Here is a 15,023-nt window from a genome sequence, read left to right on the forward strand (position 1 = left end):
TGTCTGCTTACTACTTTGTGGATCAGAGGTGACTTTTCTGCTACTGCACCAATGCTGTGCCCGCCTGGCTGCTGCCAGTGTCCCTGCCACCATGATCATGGGCTGACTCTCTGAGACCAATGCTGCCTTTTCTAAGTTGTTGAGGTCACTGTATTTTGTCACAGCAGTAGAAGGGAACTAAGACAGTATATCTTGGTCAGACACAGAAAATGAGGGAACGGCTTCCTGATTCTAAGAGGTGAGATTACGATGTGCGTGTACACACACTGGAGTCAATGGGAAAAAGAAATTCATTCTCAGGTGGCAGACTTCTGAGGAGTGAAGGCGCCTGTCCTCAAGCTTGACTGCTAGAGTTCCGTCCCTGGGGCCCACGTCGTAGAGGAGAACCAGCTCCTGCAAGCTGTCATTTTACCTCCATGTATACACTGTGCTGTATGTATGTGCACACGGATAAAATAAACATAATTTTAAAATGCATTGTCTTCTTATTGCCAGGCTAATGAACTGTTTGTAAAACCTAGCTCTGCACATTAAAAACATATATAAAAGAGAAAGAGAATAAAAATAATAAGATAACAGCAGGATGAATTCAAATTTTAAAAAAAGGTTCTAAAACCAAGTTGAAATGGAAATATTCTGGGAAGAAATGGCTCTGCAGGAAAATGCTACCGCCTCAACATGAGGACCTCAGCTCAGATCCTCAACATCCCTGTAAGCACAGCACTGGGAATGAGGGTGGTGGACACAGGCGGAGCCCAGGGGCTTTCTAGCCAGCAGCCCAGCAGAACTGATGCGCTCCAGATTCAGTGAAGGTCTGAGCCTCTGAAGATAAGGGTGAGGGTGAAGAGGAAGAGGGCACCTGACACCGTGACACTGACAGCACTGACAGGCCTCCATGCTCACACACACGCACACACACACACACACACACACCAGCACATACACACACGCACACCAGCACATACACACACGCACAGACACACCAGCACACACACACACCAGCACACACACACACCAGCACACACACAGACACCAGCACACACACAGACACCAGCACACACACACACCAGCACACACACACACCAGCACACACACACACCAGCACACACACAGACACCAGCACACACACAGACACCAGCACACATACACACACACACCAGCACATACACACACGCACACACCAGCACACACACACGCACATACACACATACATGCACACACGCACACACCAGCACACACACACACAGACACCAGCACATACACATGCACAGAAGAAGGAAACACTCACTGATTTGCTTGGAGGTCCTCAATTTCCAGAAGAACTCCTTTTTCATGTAGCCTTGCTGCTGTGTATTTCAGGGAAATCTTTTTGCTTTTCTTGCCTTTCATTTCCCTAGGCTTTTTGGAGACCCTGTGAAGGGAAATAGAGACCACATTATGAGGACTTTACGTAATCCACTATCCGTCTTAGACATCGTGGAAGTGAGGCCAGACTCTCTCATTGCACTCTTCCCACCCCTCCAACGACCCCGGAAATGACTTAAAACAGAGACTCACTTGCCCTTGCTGGCCAAGTTATCCAAGCAGGTTTTGATGTAGCTCTTGTAGTAATCCACCTGCTCTCCGTAGAAGGTAGCCTTAGAGTTCAGAGCTGCGTACGTCTGCTGCAGCTTCACCAGCTCGGCTTTCCTCCTCTGCCTGTACCTCCGCTGATTCCGGATATCCTGAGGCACAGTCATGGGAATTAGGGAGACCGTGCCCCTTGAACCAGCACCCTTCACGAACTCTACAACGCAGCTGGGCTGAACTCAAACTTAACAACTGTTCTTAGCAGGCAGGGACCAGCTTTCACGACCTAAATGAGATCCAGATCTCATCTGCCTGTATCCTCTGGCAACAGGGAGCTGTGTGCTCAGGGTTTTGTGTTTTTAGACTTTACTTTAGGTCTAAGCCTCAGAAACATGCTGTCCTGAGAGGGAAGAAAAAAACCAAGTTCGTAGGTGCAGACAGCATTATCTCAGTGAAATCAGAACTCTGGGCCCTGACTTGGGGAGATTCGCACAAATCAAGTGTATATATTCCGTAGCTATTGTGGAAAAGGCCTGCATATGAGGAGCTATGCTGTGGTCTGAGTGGCTACTGTCCTTTCACGAGCTCCTGGAGTACTGACCGTAAACAAGGCCGGGCCACCACATGCTGTCCCCTCATGCAGTACCTTGGCAATGTCGTTGATGAGTTCCTGGTATTTGTTCTTTGGGTCCACAGTCCCGAGTTCTGTTAGCTTCTTTAGGCCAGCCTGAATTTTCTCCTTCTTCTCCTGAAGGCTGAGGTTGTTATCCTCCTTCATGGGTTTCGACTTCTTCATCTTGTCAGGGGTTTTGGCATCCCGGATAGCGCGTCTCTGCATGGCCCTCTGATGCTCAGCTTCCTACAGATGCCAACAAGAACACTGGATAAGCTCACCATAGCAGCCCTAAACTTGGACCCCTCTAGCAAATCTGTGCTCGGATGCAGAGTTCTCACACTCACCGCAAACTCCCTCCCTCTACTAAATGCCAAACGAGGAACAGCATCAAGGTGAAACCTCTCATTCTGCCTAGCAGAGTACAGGAGTACAGCTGTGAGTCTGGATGCTCGGCTCTCTTGCCACGAGGTGTAGTCAGAAAACTAGATTCCGTGAGCTAGGAAATCGTTGTCTTTCCCTAGCTTGATTTGGGATGTTGAAGCCTCTGTTATTTTATTCAAGATGTGGCTCAATATAACTACACAAATTAATGCAACAGCAGTGCCTGGTGAAAAGCTTGCCAATTGCCCCTGACTCGCTGCCTGAGCTGAAGCAGGTTCCTGCCCTCTGCTCTCAAGCATGCTGCAAACAAGCGTGGTGTCGCATCAAGGAACCCTTCCTTACACTCTGCCATGCTTTCTTACCCTTTTCCTTGCTTCTTTAAAAAAACACTGAGACTAGGCTACTTGCCAGCTAGCCTAGCTAGCTGGTCTTGAATTTGGTAATCTTCCTGTCTTACCCTCCTATGGAGCTGGGATAATATTGAATACTTCCAGGCCCACCAGATCCCTCTTTAACAATGTCAGAGTCTTTTTCTGACCTTGGCACCCACGGCTGTCATCACCATCTCCTCACCCAGTCTGAGCTCTGGAGTTCCAGATAACTCCACCCTCAGCATTGCAACCCCTCCCCATCTTCACCCCGGAGTCACTGTATTCCCCCCTCGTTGGCCCCGGCGGATTCTCTTGTTTCCTGTCATGGCCGATCCTCAGTGTGGCTTGACTTCCTGATACTCTGTTCCTCACTGGCCGCCACCTCGAAAACTCTGGGGTTTGGTTTTGTTTTGTTTGAGACAGAGTCTAACTGTGTAGCCAGGGTGGCCTGGAACTAGCAATGTAGACCATGCTGGCCTTGAATTCACAGATATCTTTGCTGAGATCAAAGGCACGACCACCATATCCAGCAACTTCTGGTTTGTTTGTTTGTTTTTAACTTTTATTTTATGTGCGTTGGTGTTCTGCCTGCATGTGTGTCTGTGTGAGGGTGTCAGATCTTGGAGTTACAGACAGTTTTAAGCTGCCATGTGGATGCTGGGAACTGAACCCAGGTCCTCCCTCTGGAAGAACAGTTAGTGCTCCTACCTGCTGAGCCTACTCTCCAGCACTCTGACATTTTGTTTTGTTTTGTTTTTGTCTTTGTTTTGTTGTTTATTGAGATAGGGTTTCTCTGTGTAACAGTCCTGGCTGTTCTAGAACTCACTCTTAGGAAAGGCTGGCCTTGAACTCAGAGATCCACCTGCCTCTGCCTCCCGAAAGCTTGGATTAAAGGCATGTACCAGCCGGGCGGCGGTGGTGCACGCCTTTAATCCCAGCACTAGGGAGGCAGAGGCAGGAGGATCTCTGAGTTCGAGGCCAGCCTGATCTACAAGAGCTAGATCCAGGACAGGCTCTAGAAACTACAGGGAAACCCTGTCTCGAAAAAACCAAAAAAAATAAAAATAAAAATAAAGGCATGTGCCACTACCACCTGTCCCCCTCCTGGCATTTTTATAATTGATACTATAGTTAATTTCGAAGGGTCTTATGGTTTCAGATGTATGTATTACAATTTTCCTAACTGGTCTTTAAGTGTGGAGCCACATCCTGCACTTTTACAGACATAACCAAGGTATCCATGCAATTACAGCTATAAGACAGGCATTCAATTCCTAGACAGACTGCTCTGCCCCAGATTAAGTTCTTGTCCATCCCCCCCTCCTTCCTCTCTGTTTCTCTCATCTGCTTGTAAGGGAAAGGGCGTTTCATGTCCAAAGAACACTTTCTGGGTTCAGAAGCCACCAACTTTCTTAGTCAGATGAGCCCTAATTATTACTGTCCCAAAGTTAGATCCATGCTCACCCTCAAGTCCCATCCCTTCCCTGTACCCCTACCACCTATCCAGGGATGCTCCTACCATAGAAGATCTCATCCAGTTCAAGAGGGACAAGTGTGAAACCTTCGTGTACCTGTTCACTGGTGGCTGGGGTCTCTAGGATTTCAGTCAGGGTGTCTCCTGGCTGGAACCGGATGACATCCACAATCAAACGTTTTGTGCTGCAATGAGATAGGAATTTTGTTTTGTTTTGTTTGTGGAAACAGAGTTTCTCTGTAGCTCTGGAGCCAGCCCTGGAACTAGCTCTTGTAGACCAGGCTGGCCTCGAACTCACAGAGATCCGCCTGCCTCTGCCTCCCGAGTGTTGGGATTAAAGGCGTGCGCCGCCACTGCCCAGCAAGCTGGGAGTTAGTTTTAACATGGCTATGTGTGCCACCACCGCCCAGCAAGCTGGGAGTTAGTTTTAACATGGCTGTGTGCGCCACCACCGCCCAGCAAGCTGGGAGTTAGTTTTAACATGGCTGTGTGCGCCACCACCACCCAGCAAGCTGGGAGTTAGTTCTAACATGGCTGTGAGCACCACCTCCTTGTCACTGGATCTAAGCGGTGGCTGAAGCACCATCACCACCACAACGCCTTGCTACAGCACCCATGGGGCAGCAGTTACTGGCACAAAGAGCAAGGAACTACAACAGGTGGTACAGGGAGGGTTTCCAAGGTTGCAGTTGTCTATCAGCAAAGCAAGCCCTGTGCCAAACACAGCGCAGGGCGGTGAGTGCTGTGATGGGCAAGGGAGGCTAGGATGGTGGCTGCAGGTGAACTGGGTTCCAAGCCACTTCCTCCTCCCTTCCAATACTCACTTCAGTAAGATGGTCCGAGCGTCCATCTCTGCATTCTCGCCGCCGGGTACATCAAACTTGTTGGTCAATGTGAGAGACACTTCTGTCTTAGCCAGTGCCTCTTTGTTGGGGTCATTTAAATTGCCGCAACTTTCCCCTGTAGTTTTGGGAACGTAGAGAGAGTCAATGTAACAAAAAGACACTTTGGAAGGAAAACAACACAAATAAACACCATGCAGGTCAGCAGGACTCTTGATGAAGGAGCACTCAAGTGTGGCAGGCAATTTTTACTGAGGAGTGAAGGAAGATATGCCAAATGGTTAAGCAAAAGGGTCCGTAATACAGTAACTTCATAAATGTGTAAAAAAGTCATTTCACTGGGCACGGTGGTGCACACCTCCAATCCCAGCCTTCGGCCGAGAGAGTGTGAAGCCAGCCTGGTCTTTTAGTGAGTTCCAAGCCAGAGAGGAGCACAAAGTGAGACTCCTCCTCTCAAAAAATTTCAACAATGTAACCTTGAAATTCTCCCTTCAAAATAGCCTTTTCTTTATAGGACTTAGACTTTCTAATTATATATGATTATTTTTGTCTTTGCATTTGAAAGCATCTGCTTCACTGGACTCAGCTGCTCATAGATGGGGGTCTATGTTGGTTTTGTCTCCCACAGGGTATCTAGAATTCGATACAGAGAGGCGGTGACAACAATCCTGACGTGCTCCCTGCTCATCTGCAGTAGCCAATGAAGAACATTACCTATGAGGGACTCAATGGTGGGCACCTCGCCAAGGTCGTCCAGCAGTTCGTGGATGGGGTCATTGTGCTCTGGAGCAATGGCATCCTGATGGTCCAACAGGAGCTGCAAAGACCCAGTGGTTGACCCCACGTTCACCCTCAACCCTCTCTCCCCGCTGGCATGGCCCAACAGAGAGCTCCACAAAAGAGGCCAAACAACAAAACCACCATGGCCAGGGGACAAACAAGTTAACCCAGTAAACAGCATGAGGGACAAAGCGGCACTGAACTTCATGGAACAGCGTCCACTGTGAAAGACCAGGAAACCCTGGCCTGGTCCCTTTTACCTCCTGGCCACAACAGATTCAAATGCTCCTGTGTAAGAAAGTCACAGGGCACAGACTAAATTCATGGCTACGTCTGATAAGCACCAATATGACGAACACTGAGATTTGCTCAGGGCCCTGGGGACATAGCTTGTTTCGGTTGTTTTTTGTTATTTGTTTCCCAATGCTGGGTTTTAAACTCTGCCAATGTACAGTATCTTTTTATTCAGAAAAGAAGCATCCAGATTCACACTAATATTATCTTAGTGCCACGCAATGAAGTCTCATGCAAGCTACTGCCCCAGCTAATGTCTTCAGAAACTCCAGCAACATTTTACATGTGTCTTCACGTAGTTCTTTCTTCTTTCTCTTTCTTTCTTCCTTCCTTCCTTTCTTTCTTTTTCAAGACGGAATTTTTCTCTATAGCTTTTGGAGCCTGTCCTGGAACTAGCTCTTGTAGACCAGGCTGGCCTCAAACTCACAGAAATCCACCTGCCTCTGCCTTCTGAGTGCTGGGATTAAAGGCGTGCGCCACCACCACTCATTTGTACTTCTTGATGTACAAAGGAAGAAGAACATTGTGTTTGAAAACCCTGTACAATTAGGGAGCTTCCACGGAGGGACAGAAGCTGGTGTTCCAGGCCGTGTGAGAGGAGTGAGTCGGGCGGCTGGTATAAAAGAGAGCATTTCGCCAGGCCACTAAGTCTGCGCTCACGATGCACTTTTTGGAGTCCATGCCTAGGGATGCTGTGTCAGGACACTGTCATACAGCTGCAAACATCACTTTGCAATGTCAGCATGAAGATCCTGATGCATGTGGCTTAGGGCTAATTTGCAGGACAGCGGATATTTGCGGTATGAAGCGCGGCTGGAGGGTAGCTCAGGGACAGAGCACCTAGCACACCTAGGCCCTGGATTTCATTCCCAGCACCACAAAGAGCAGCAGTAGAAAAGGATTAGAAACTACAAGGAGCTGTGGTCAATTAAGATCACAATAGGGTACAGGTGGTGGTGGTGCCTTTAATCCCAGCACTTAGGAGGCAGAGGCAGGTGGATCTCTGTGGGTTTGAGAACAGCCCGATCTACAGAGAGAGTTCCAGGACAGCCAGGGCACAGAGAAATCCCGCCTTGGAAACAAAACAAGATCACAGCAAAATGAGATGCCTGGCCCTCAGCAAGGAGACAGGTGCCAGGGAAGGTAATGAGGGACGTGCAATGAAATGAAGTCATTAAGGGGGGACACTTACGGTGTGGGTGTTGATGATTTCGCCAATGGAAATGTAGATGACCGGCTTGGTGAGGGTGACCAGATCAGAATACTCATCCACGTTAAATTTATCCTGCAGTTCTGGGACATCGCAGGCACTTTGGAAAAACCGTCTGAAAAGAAGCGGCAGCAAGAGGCATTGGCGTGGAAGCTGTGGAGAAGGCACTCAGGCCTTTCCAGCACATGTTCAGACACTAAGCAGTCAAGACAATGACATTCTAGAAAAATGGCCTCATGTTTGCTATTCAATTCCCGGCTGGCAGCTCTGGGATAGTCAGTTCTCTGGTTAGTTTTATTTCCACCCACAAGAATCACTCAACTACCAGGAGGTGGTGGGATACACCGTCAGTCCCAGCACTCGGAAGGCAGAGGTAGATGGACCTCTGAACCTGAGACCAGCCTGGCCTGCAGAGTGAGTCCCAGGACAGCTAGGGCTACACAGAAAAAACATATCTTGAAAACAAACAAAGAAAAAACCCCAAAAAACCAAAACAACAACAACAACAACAGAGAAATGCAAAACTTCTCAAGAAGAGTGGAGCATCTCTCAATTCATTTGTGAGGTCAACATCCCCCTTACACCAAACAGGCAAAAGTATCATAAAAGGCTGGGTTATGCATCGTCTACTCCGCCCCTTACCTGAATTTCTGGTAGGACTGAGAAAGATATTCGTTAATGACGCCTAAGTGGGCATTGTCGCCCAGGAACATCTTATTGGAAGCTGCGTGCTGGAGCATCTTTGCAATGGAGCCCAGATTCCTGCGCTGGTCTGTGGTGAGCTGGCCCCCAGCCGACAGGTCAATGATGTCAAAGGCATCAGGAGCCACGATAGCCGGGTTCATGTATCGGTAGTAGAGCAGGTTACCAATAATCTGAAACAGAAGCGTGGGCGTAAACTCCACACTGCCGAGGAAGCCCCGCGGGACTGTGCTAGCAATGAACATGAGAAAATGCAGTCCTGTGAGGAAAAGGCAAACACAGAAGACACACCGACATGCATGCATGCACATAGCCTTCCCTCAAGACCTGGAACTTGAAATAAATAAATAAATAGTTCTGGGGCTGTATGGGGATAAAAAAACCCAAAATACTACTACCAGGGGTCAATGAAAGAATGGATTCTGAGCTGGGCAGTGGTGGTGCACACCTTTAACCCCAGCACTCGGGAGGCAGAGGCAGGAGGATCTCTGTGAGTTCGAGGCCAGCCTGGTCTATAAGAGCTAGTTCCAAGACAGGCTCTAAAGCTACAGAGAAACCCTGTCTCGAATTAAAAAAAAAAAAAAAAAAAAAAAAAAAAAAAAAAAAAAGAATGGATTCAGAACGTATAAGTGACGTTTAAGCTGTGTGATCCAACATGTCAGGACGCCCTTTGTTCACATGTGACAGTAGCAGCCAAGGCTGCTGCCATCCACCTGCACTTTGGTTTTCATGGGTGGGCTTCTATGAAGCTGCGGGGCACAGCGAGAGTTATCCCTATTTAGCACAATGCCATCTGCCCGACCCCACCATCCGCATGCTGCAGACTGCAAAGGCCACGTTCATGCCTCTGAAGTGGAGTTCACTCAACACACATCTCTTCCCCAGGGGAGCTCAAGGACAATCACAGCATCTCCCCTAGAGTTCCAGAAAAAAGTAAAATTAATTCACCTGAACAGAAAGTCTAGAACCGAGGCCTCACTGTAGGAAAGCACAGAACTAGGAGAGAGAAGAGAAGAGCGTTCAGATTAAAAAAATAAAAAGACAACTAGAAAGAGTATAGCCGAGTAAGGAGAGTCAGCAGCGAAGCCTGGGCGGAGCAAAGGAACTGCGCTTGCCGCTATTCGCCTGGCCACCAGGAGAGGGAGCAATGCTTCAGAGAAAGGAGGACTCAGGAAAAAAATCCAACTTCCTATATTCAGTGGACATTGTGAGTCTCTCAGATGAACAGAAGCTATTGGATCAGAAGGGCTATCGCCTTCTATTTACAGCTGGTTTGAGGCTCACAGTCAAGGACGAGCTGCAGCAGGATTGGCGCTTGCCACTCGGGCACTTCCTGCAGGTCTGTGGTCAGAGCTGGGTTTCTAACCTGTCTCTAGGGGCTACGAGAAGGGCAGGGACCCAGGCAGCCTTCAGATGCCCTCACCTTCAGCAGCTCATCTTCGCCAGCGTCAGGGAACTTCTCGTGCAGCGAGTCCTTCAGCACTTTGGCAATGAAGCGCATCCCGTAACTGTGGGGTGGACAAAAACATCGCGGTCAGGGCCACAGAGTACACCATCAATGCCAGGGTTGATCTGGGGTCATAACAGACGGCACTCACGGGATCTTGTCCACAGAGCTGATGATCGCTGAGAGGAATTTGTCTGTCACGGCCCTCATGTTCCTGATGGAGTTGTCTAGCCTGGTCTTCACTTCTTCATGAGACAAAGCTTGCTCAGGGGTGACATCATAGGGCAGTTTGCTGAGAAAACAGAAATGACCCCCAGCAATGTTAGACCAACCCCCAGGATAGTTCTCGAGGCAGGAAACTCATCTTTTATGAAAAGAAAAACCCGGAAAGTTTGCTGACTGAAGCGCCTCTGCACAGAGCTGGTAAAGCTAGGGCCGGAATCTGCACTTGGGTTTTCAGCTGTGATGGATGTCTTACGTGGCAGGCCCTGAGAAGCACTGACATAAGACATCACATCTCTGCAGTCCCTCTCACGGCATGCAAGCGGTAACCATAGACACACCGTATGGGCTAGAGGTCAGCTCCGCCAGACCACGCTTACCTAGCATACCCAAGGCCCTGCGCTGATCCCCACTATGAAGTAAAACAGTGCTTATACAGAACAAGCTTCCAACCCCAACGACAGACACCCCAGCTCAAGGAAATAGAGAAGGGTCTTTTAGCAGGGAAGAACAGAAATAAGAGAAATAAGAGAAGAAAAGCTAATGGCAGTTGGGTCCTGGAGGGTTCCATACAAACTGCTAAGTCTGGACTTGCTTAGAAGCCAGAAGTAGTCACTAAAAGTTAAAGGTTCTGGAGAACCTCAGCAGGTGAGAGTGCCTGTCGCACAAGCCTAAAGACCCGAGTTTGATCCCCAGAACCCACAGAAAGGTAGAGAGAGAGAGAACCAACTTCACAAAGTTGTACTCTGATCTCCACATCCCCCAATAGACACATGGACATCCAGTTTAAAGAAAGTTCTGCATTTTTGAGGAAAGATTGCCCTGGCTCACCACAAGAAATTAAAGATGGATAGACAGACACGGGTGAGAGATGTGGGAAACCAGTGTCCCAGCTTGAACCAGAGATGAGAGTATGAACAAAAATGAGGTCCAACAGTGGAGACCAAGATCCACAGGACTGAAGAGAAAACCCAGCCAGCGAACCTGGTACCATCGATGTTAGAGGAGGCGGTCAGACACAGAACTGAGGGAGCACTGGGTAAGTCAGAAGAGGCAGGCGAGAGAAGATGGGGGTGTGGGCGAGTGGCAGAGTGTCTGTCTAGCATACACGAAGCCCTGGCTTCAATCCCCAGCACCACATAAATCAGGCCCTTAAAATGCATGCTTGGGAGGTGGAGGCGGAAGAATCAAGAGTTCAAAGTCGTCTGCAGCTATACAGGGAACTTAAGGCCAGCCTGGGATGCATAAGGACTTGTCCAAAAGGAGGAAAAGAAAAAGAAAGACTGACTGACATGGGAATAACGATGCGCTACAACACAGGCCTATGCTTAGCAGGGCGGAAAGAAAGACGGGGAGCTGAGAGACAAAAGAAACGCAGGGATAAGGGTTCTTGTACTTCCAAACTTTTTTTTTAAAAAAAGTGATGACTATCTTAGATTATCCAAGTGGTGAGCTAATAAGAGAGACAGAGGGAGACTTAGTATACAGGGGAGAGGAGAGGTAGCCAGGGAGGCAGGGAACATAGTCAGTCACATGGTCACAAGGTAAGCAGTGCCAAAGGCCACCAGAAACCGAAGCCAAGGAACAGATGTGTAGTAAGTTGGTTATAGTCACCATGGTAAACCAGGACAAGCAGACAGGGCTACGGCTGCCATAGCAGGCGGAATGATATCAGTACTATATTTGTAATGTACAATCAAGCCCTGTGTGTTTAATTTGTTAGGCCCTGCTGTCACTTTCAGACTAGTAAAATTCACTGTATCCTTACATGCTTGTTTGTCACAAGCAGTAGCATTGGGGAGGGTAGCTTAGTGGCTGAGCATTCATTGTCTACCACGTACAAGGTCCTGGGCTTTGTCCTCAGCATTGCACGAAGTCAACAAATAAAACAAAAATAGCAACAAGCAAAAGAATTGAAACCACAACAGCAGTGGTTTCGGCCAGAGAAAACCCTGATAAGAACCACTCCCCGACCCCTCTGGGATGGGGTTTCTCTGTGTGGCCCTGGCTGTCCTGCAACTCACTCTGTAGACCAGGCTGGTCTCAGATTCACAGGGATCCACCTGCCTCTGCCTCCTGAGTGTTGGGATTAAATTGAGAGGGACATTTCAAGACAACAGAGATGAAACTTAGCGGTGACAAGGTCCGAGGCTGCTGTGTTGGGTAGTAGAAGGGAAAAGGCTGGGGGACCCATGGTGCTCCCCTGCTGGGTGACTTCCCACACCTCACAGGTACTACTAGTGCTGAAAAATACCCTCAATTTCCATTTTATGAAAATACCAACACCAACAAGAAAACACACACACACACACACATACACACACACAGTCCTTAACAACACAGAAAACTTTGTTATGGTCTACAAGGAACACATTTTTTTGGTTTGATTTGGTTTTGTTAAAATAGGGTCTCACTCTGTAGCTAACCCTGAACACCTGCCTCAGCCTCCAAAGTGCTGGCCTTACATGTGTGAGCCACCAAGCCCAGCTTGCAGACCGAAGGTCAATGGTATAAAAAGCTACTCCACAAGCCGCAAAGGAAAACCAGAGACAGAGCTGCTCACTTTTGTCTCTAGGTCCTCACACATCTGTGTAAAACCAAAAGCAGCACGGCTTCCTGAACTTTCTTTTCCTGGCATTACTCAAATCAGACCGACAAGCTCTGCTTTAGATCTGTTTCTGGTGGGTAAGGTTCACTCCGGCAGATGCTGCTCCCTTAGCACATGTGTTCATTTGGCTCAGCTCTCAGGACTTAGACACAGATCGCCATCCACCCCACACCCTTTCCCCCAGCCCCATCTGCATGACCCTTCCCATTCAACTGCTCCAGTTCCAGTTGGGTCTTTTCAGGTCCTAGCCACCCCCTCCCCCCGCATCGCAGGGCATTACACTGGCACACTGTGCACCTAGCACGTACCATCTTATCCTTTAGGTCCAGCTAAAGTTCCTGCCTCTGCTGATGTTTTTTTCTAACCACCAGCCAGCATTAGCATTCTCCTATACCCTGGTAGAATCCCTTGTAAAAAGCTTGGAAAACCTTTCATTGCCTGGGACTTGCATTTACCCTGTGTGATCTCTCTTCCCCAGTGGACATGAATGTGTAATGGAGTGAGCCTGTGTCATTTGCTGGTATAGTTGTTATTATTTCTTTCTTTGTACTATTATAGGGGAGGTGTGTGCCACAAAGCACTTGCGGAGGTTGGAGGGCAACTCTGTGGGTCGCTTCTCTCTACCTTTACGTGGCCTCTGGAGATGGAACTCAGCCCTCCAGGACTGCACAGGAAAGCCTTTCCCTGCTGTGCTATCTCACGCATGCCTCGCTCACTATTGCTTTATTCTACACGTATCTAATAGTGCTGGCGTATAACAGGTGCTCAATAAATATTTCCTCAACTTAACTTGAAGCACAGTCCTCAAAGGAAAGACTCTGTGTGTGTGTGTGTGTGTGTGTGTGTGTGTGTGTGTGTGTGTGTGACTGTTTGCTTCTTAGAGACAGTCTCATGTAGTCTACGCTGGCCTGAACTCACTATGAAGCTACGACTGACCTAGCCTCCAGATTCCAAACACTGAGATGACGAACGTGTCTGGCAGGAGGAGTTACTTGAACTATTATTCTTGTAAACCAAAAGCAACTGCATTTACAAAAACAAAAAACAAAAAAAAAAAAACCCCACAGAGAACAGCAAACACATGAAAGAAAAGCGTTATGCTCATCTCACCTTGCCTCTCCTGTCTGAGACTCCATCTGGTTAACCCAAGACTTGTAAATGTCCACAGGGTCGGTCTTGATGTTGAGCGATTTGTCGTCCATAATCTCCTTCACCACAGGGGCCAAGATCTGCCGCAGGGCGTTCTGGCCCCGGGCACCACGGTTGAAGCTTACAACCATTTTAATAACCGTAGGATTTCCCGTCACGATTTCTTGAATCTGATCCACCTTTGACCTATAAGATATCAAACACAAATTAAACTAACCTCAGAACCTATCGAGTTAAGGATGCTCCTCTGAAAGCCCTTCCCCATATTCACAGCACCATCTACTGACGCTCACCCAGCTGCAGGAGTCTTGACTGGACCCTTCCCATTAGGACCAAGTACTGTAACTTCATTTTTTTTTTCTGAGATAAGGTCCCTTTATGTAGCCAAGCCTGGCCTCAAATTCCTAATCTTCCTGCCTCTGCCTCCTGGCAACACTTTCTGTGTTTTGTTTGAGACAGGGGCTATGATTTTCTTGCCTCCGCCTCTTGAATGCTGGGATTACAGCTGGGACACCATGCCTGATCTACTCTTTCTTTTAAAGATTACGTGTGGTTATTTATGTAGAATGTGTATGTAGGTAATTCTACCCATCAGGTCATCAGGCCATCAGGCTTGGCAGTAAACACTTTGTACCCACTGAGCCATCTTGCCGGCCCCACCTGTCTCGCTCTCTTAAGAAGTCACTCATAACTGCAGTAACTATGCTACAGTAATAACTGTTAAGAATTAGCTACTGTCTAGTTTAGTTCAGTTGAAGGGTTAAAAGGCAAACTAGACAGGGTTGGACAGGTGGCCACAACGGACGCAGTGATGCTTTGCAAGGCCCTGGGTATGAAAACCTGTTCTGGCCATGAATTCTAGTAACTATTACCCTCCTGCCCCAATCTCTAGAATGCTGGGATTTCGGGAGCGCACCACTATGCTAGGCAGTTACCAGTGCTTTATACTAGCTATTTTTGAAGTGGATACTTTTAAAGAGTATTTCTCACAGATCGAGAGCAAGGAAAGGCAAAGGTTAGTCTGAGTCTGAACTACGTGCATCTCCCGTAATGGAAGAGGCCACTTGCCCACCCTGTCCTACAGTCTGAGTCCGAACTACGGGCACCTCTGGTTATGAAAGGCCCCGCCCACCCCGTCCGTACTTGATCTCCTCCTGGAGCGCTGTCTTGAAGAGCCGCAGCAGTAGGTACTCTTCTCGCTGGTTGGATGCGTAGTTGTACAGTGTGAAGATTACAGAGTCCATGAACTTGGTGGACTTGTTCTGAGGCATCTGAAAGATCAGCTTGGCCAGATAGGTAGGGTTGGTCTGAAATAAAACCAACAGATCAGAAACTTTTAGATAATATAAAGGCTGATT

The 15,023-nt window shown here is 48.2% G+C and overlaps 1 protein-coding gene across 1 annotated transcript in view; it reads right to left on the minus strand.

Moving 5' to 3' along the window:
- The window catches only part of Iqgap1 (IQ motif containing GTPase activating protein 1), a 92,076-nt gene that overhangs the window by 6,760 nt on the left and 70,293 nt on the right, over window positions 1-15,023 (minus strand). The window contains exons 25-36 of the mRNA XM_038313921.1: window positions 14,809-14,972; window positions 13,627-13,851; window positions 9,838-9,978; window positions 9,663-9,747; window positions 8,180-8,412; window positions 7,520-7,652; window positions 5,968-6,070; window positions 5,236-5,371; window positions 4,509-4,596; window positions 2,216-2,428; window positions 1,558-1,724; window positions 1,289-1,411 (exon numbers count right to left, since the gene is read on the minus strand). Coding sequence (XP_038169849.1) covers window positions 1,289-1,411; window positions 1,558-1,724; window positions 2,216-2,428; window positions 4,509-4,596; window positions 5,236-5,371; window positions 5,968-6,070; window positions 7,520-7,652; window positions 8,180-8,412; window positions 9,663-9,747; window positions 9,838-9,978; window positions 13,627-13,851; window positions 14,809-14,972 — 1,811 coding nt within the window. The remainder of the gene's footprint in view (window positions 1-1,288; window positions 1,412-1,557; window positions 1,725-2,215; window positions 2,429-4,508; window positions 4,597-5,235; window positions 5,372-5,967; window positions 6,071-7,519; window positions 7,653-8,179; window positions 8,413-9,662; window positions 9,748-9,837; window positions 9,979-13,626; window positions 13,852-14,808; window positions 14,973-15,023) is intronic.

The sequence above is a fragment of the Arvicola amphibius genome, chromosome 12 (assembly GCF_903992535.2).
Source record: "Arvicola amphibius chromosome 12, mArvAmp1.2, whole genome shotgun sequence".
In the NCBI taxonomy this organism is placed as follows: domain Eukaryota; kingdom Metazoa; phylum Chordata; class Mammalia; order Rodentia; family Cricetidae; genus Arvicola; species Arvicola amphibius.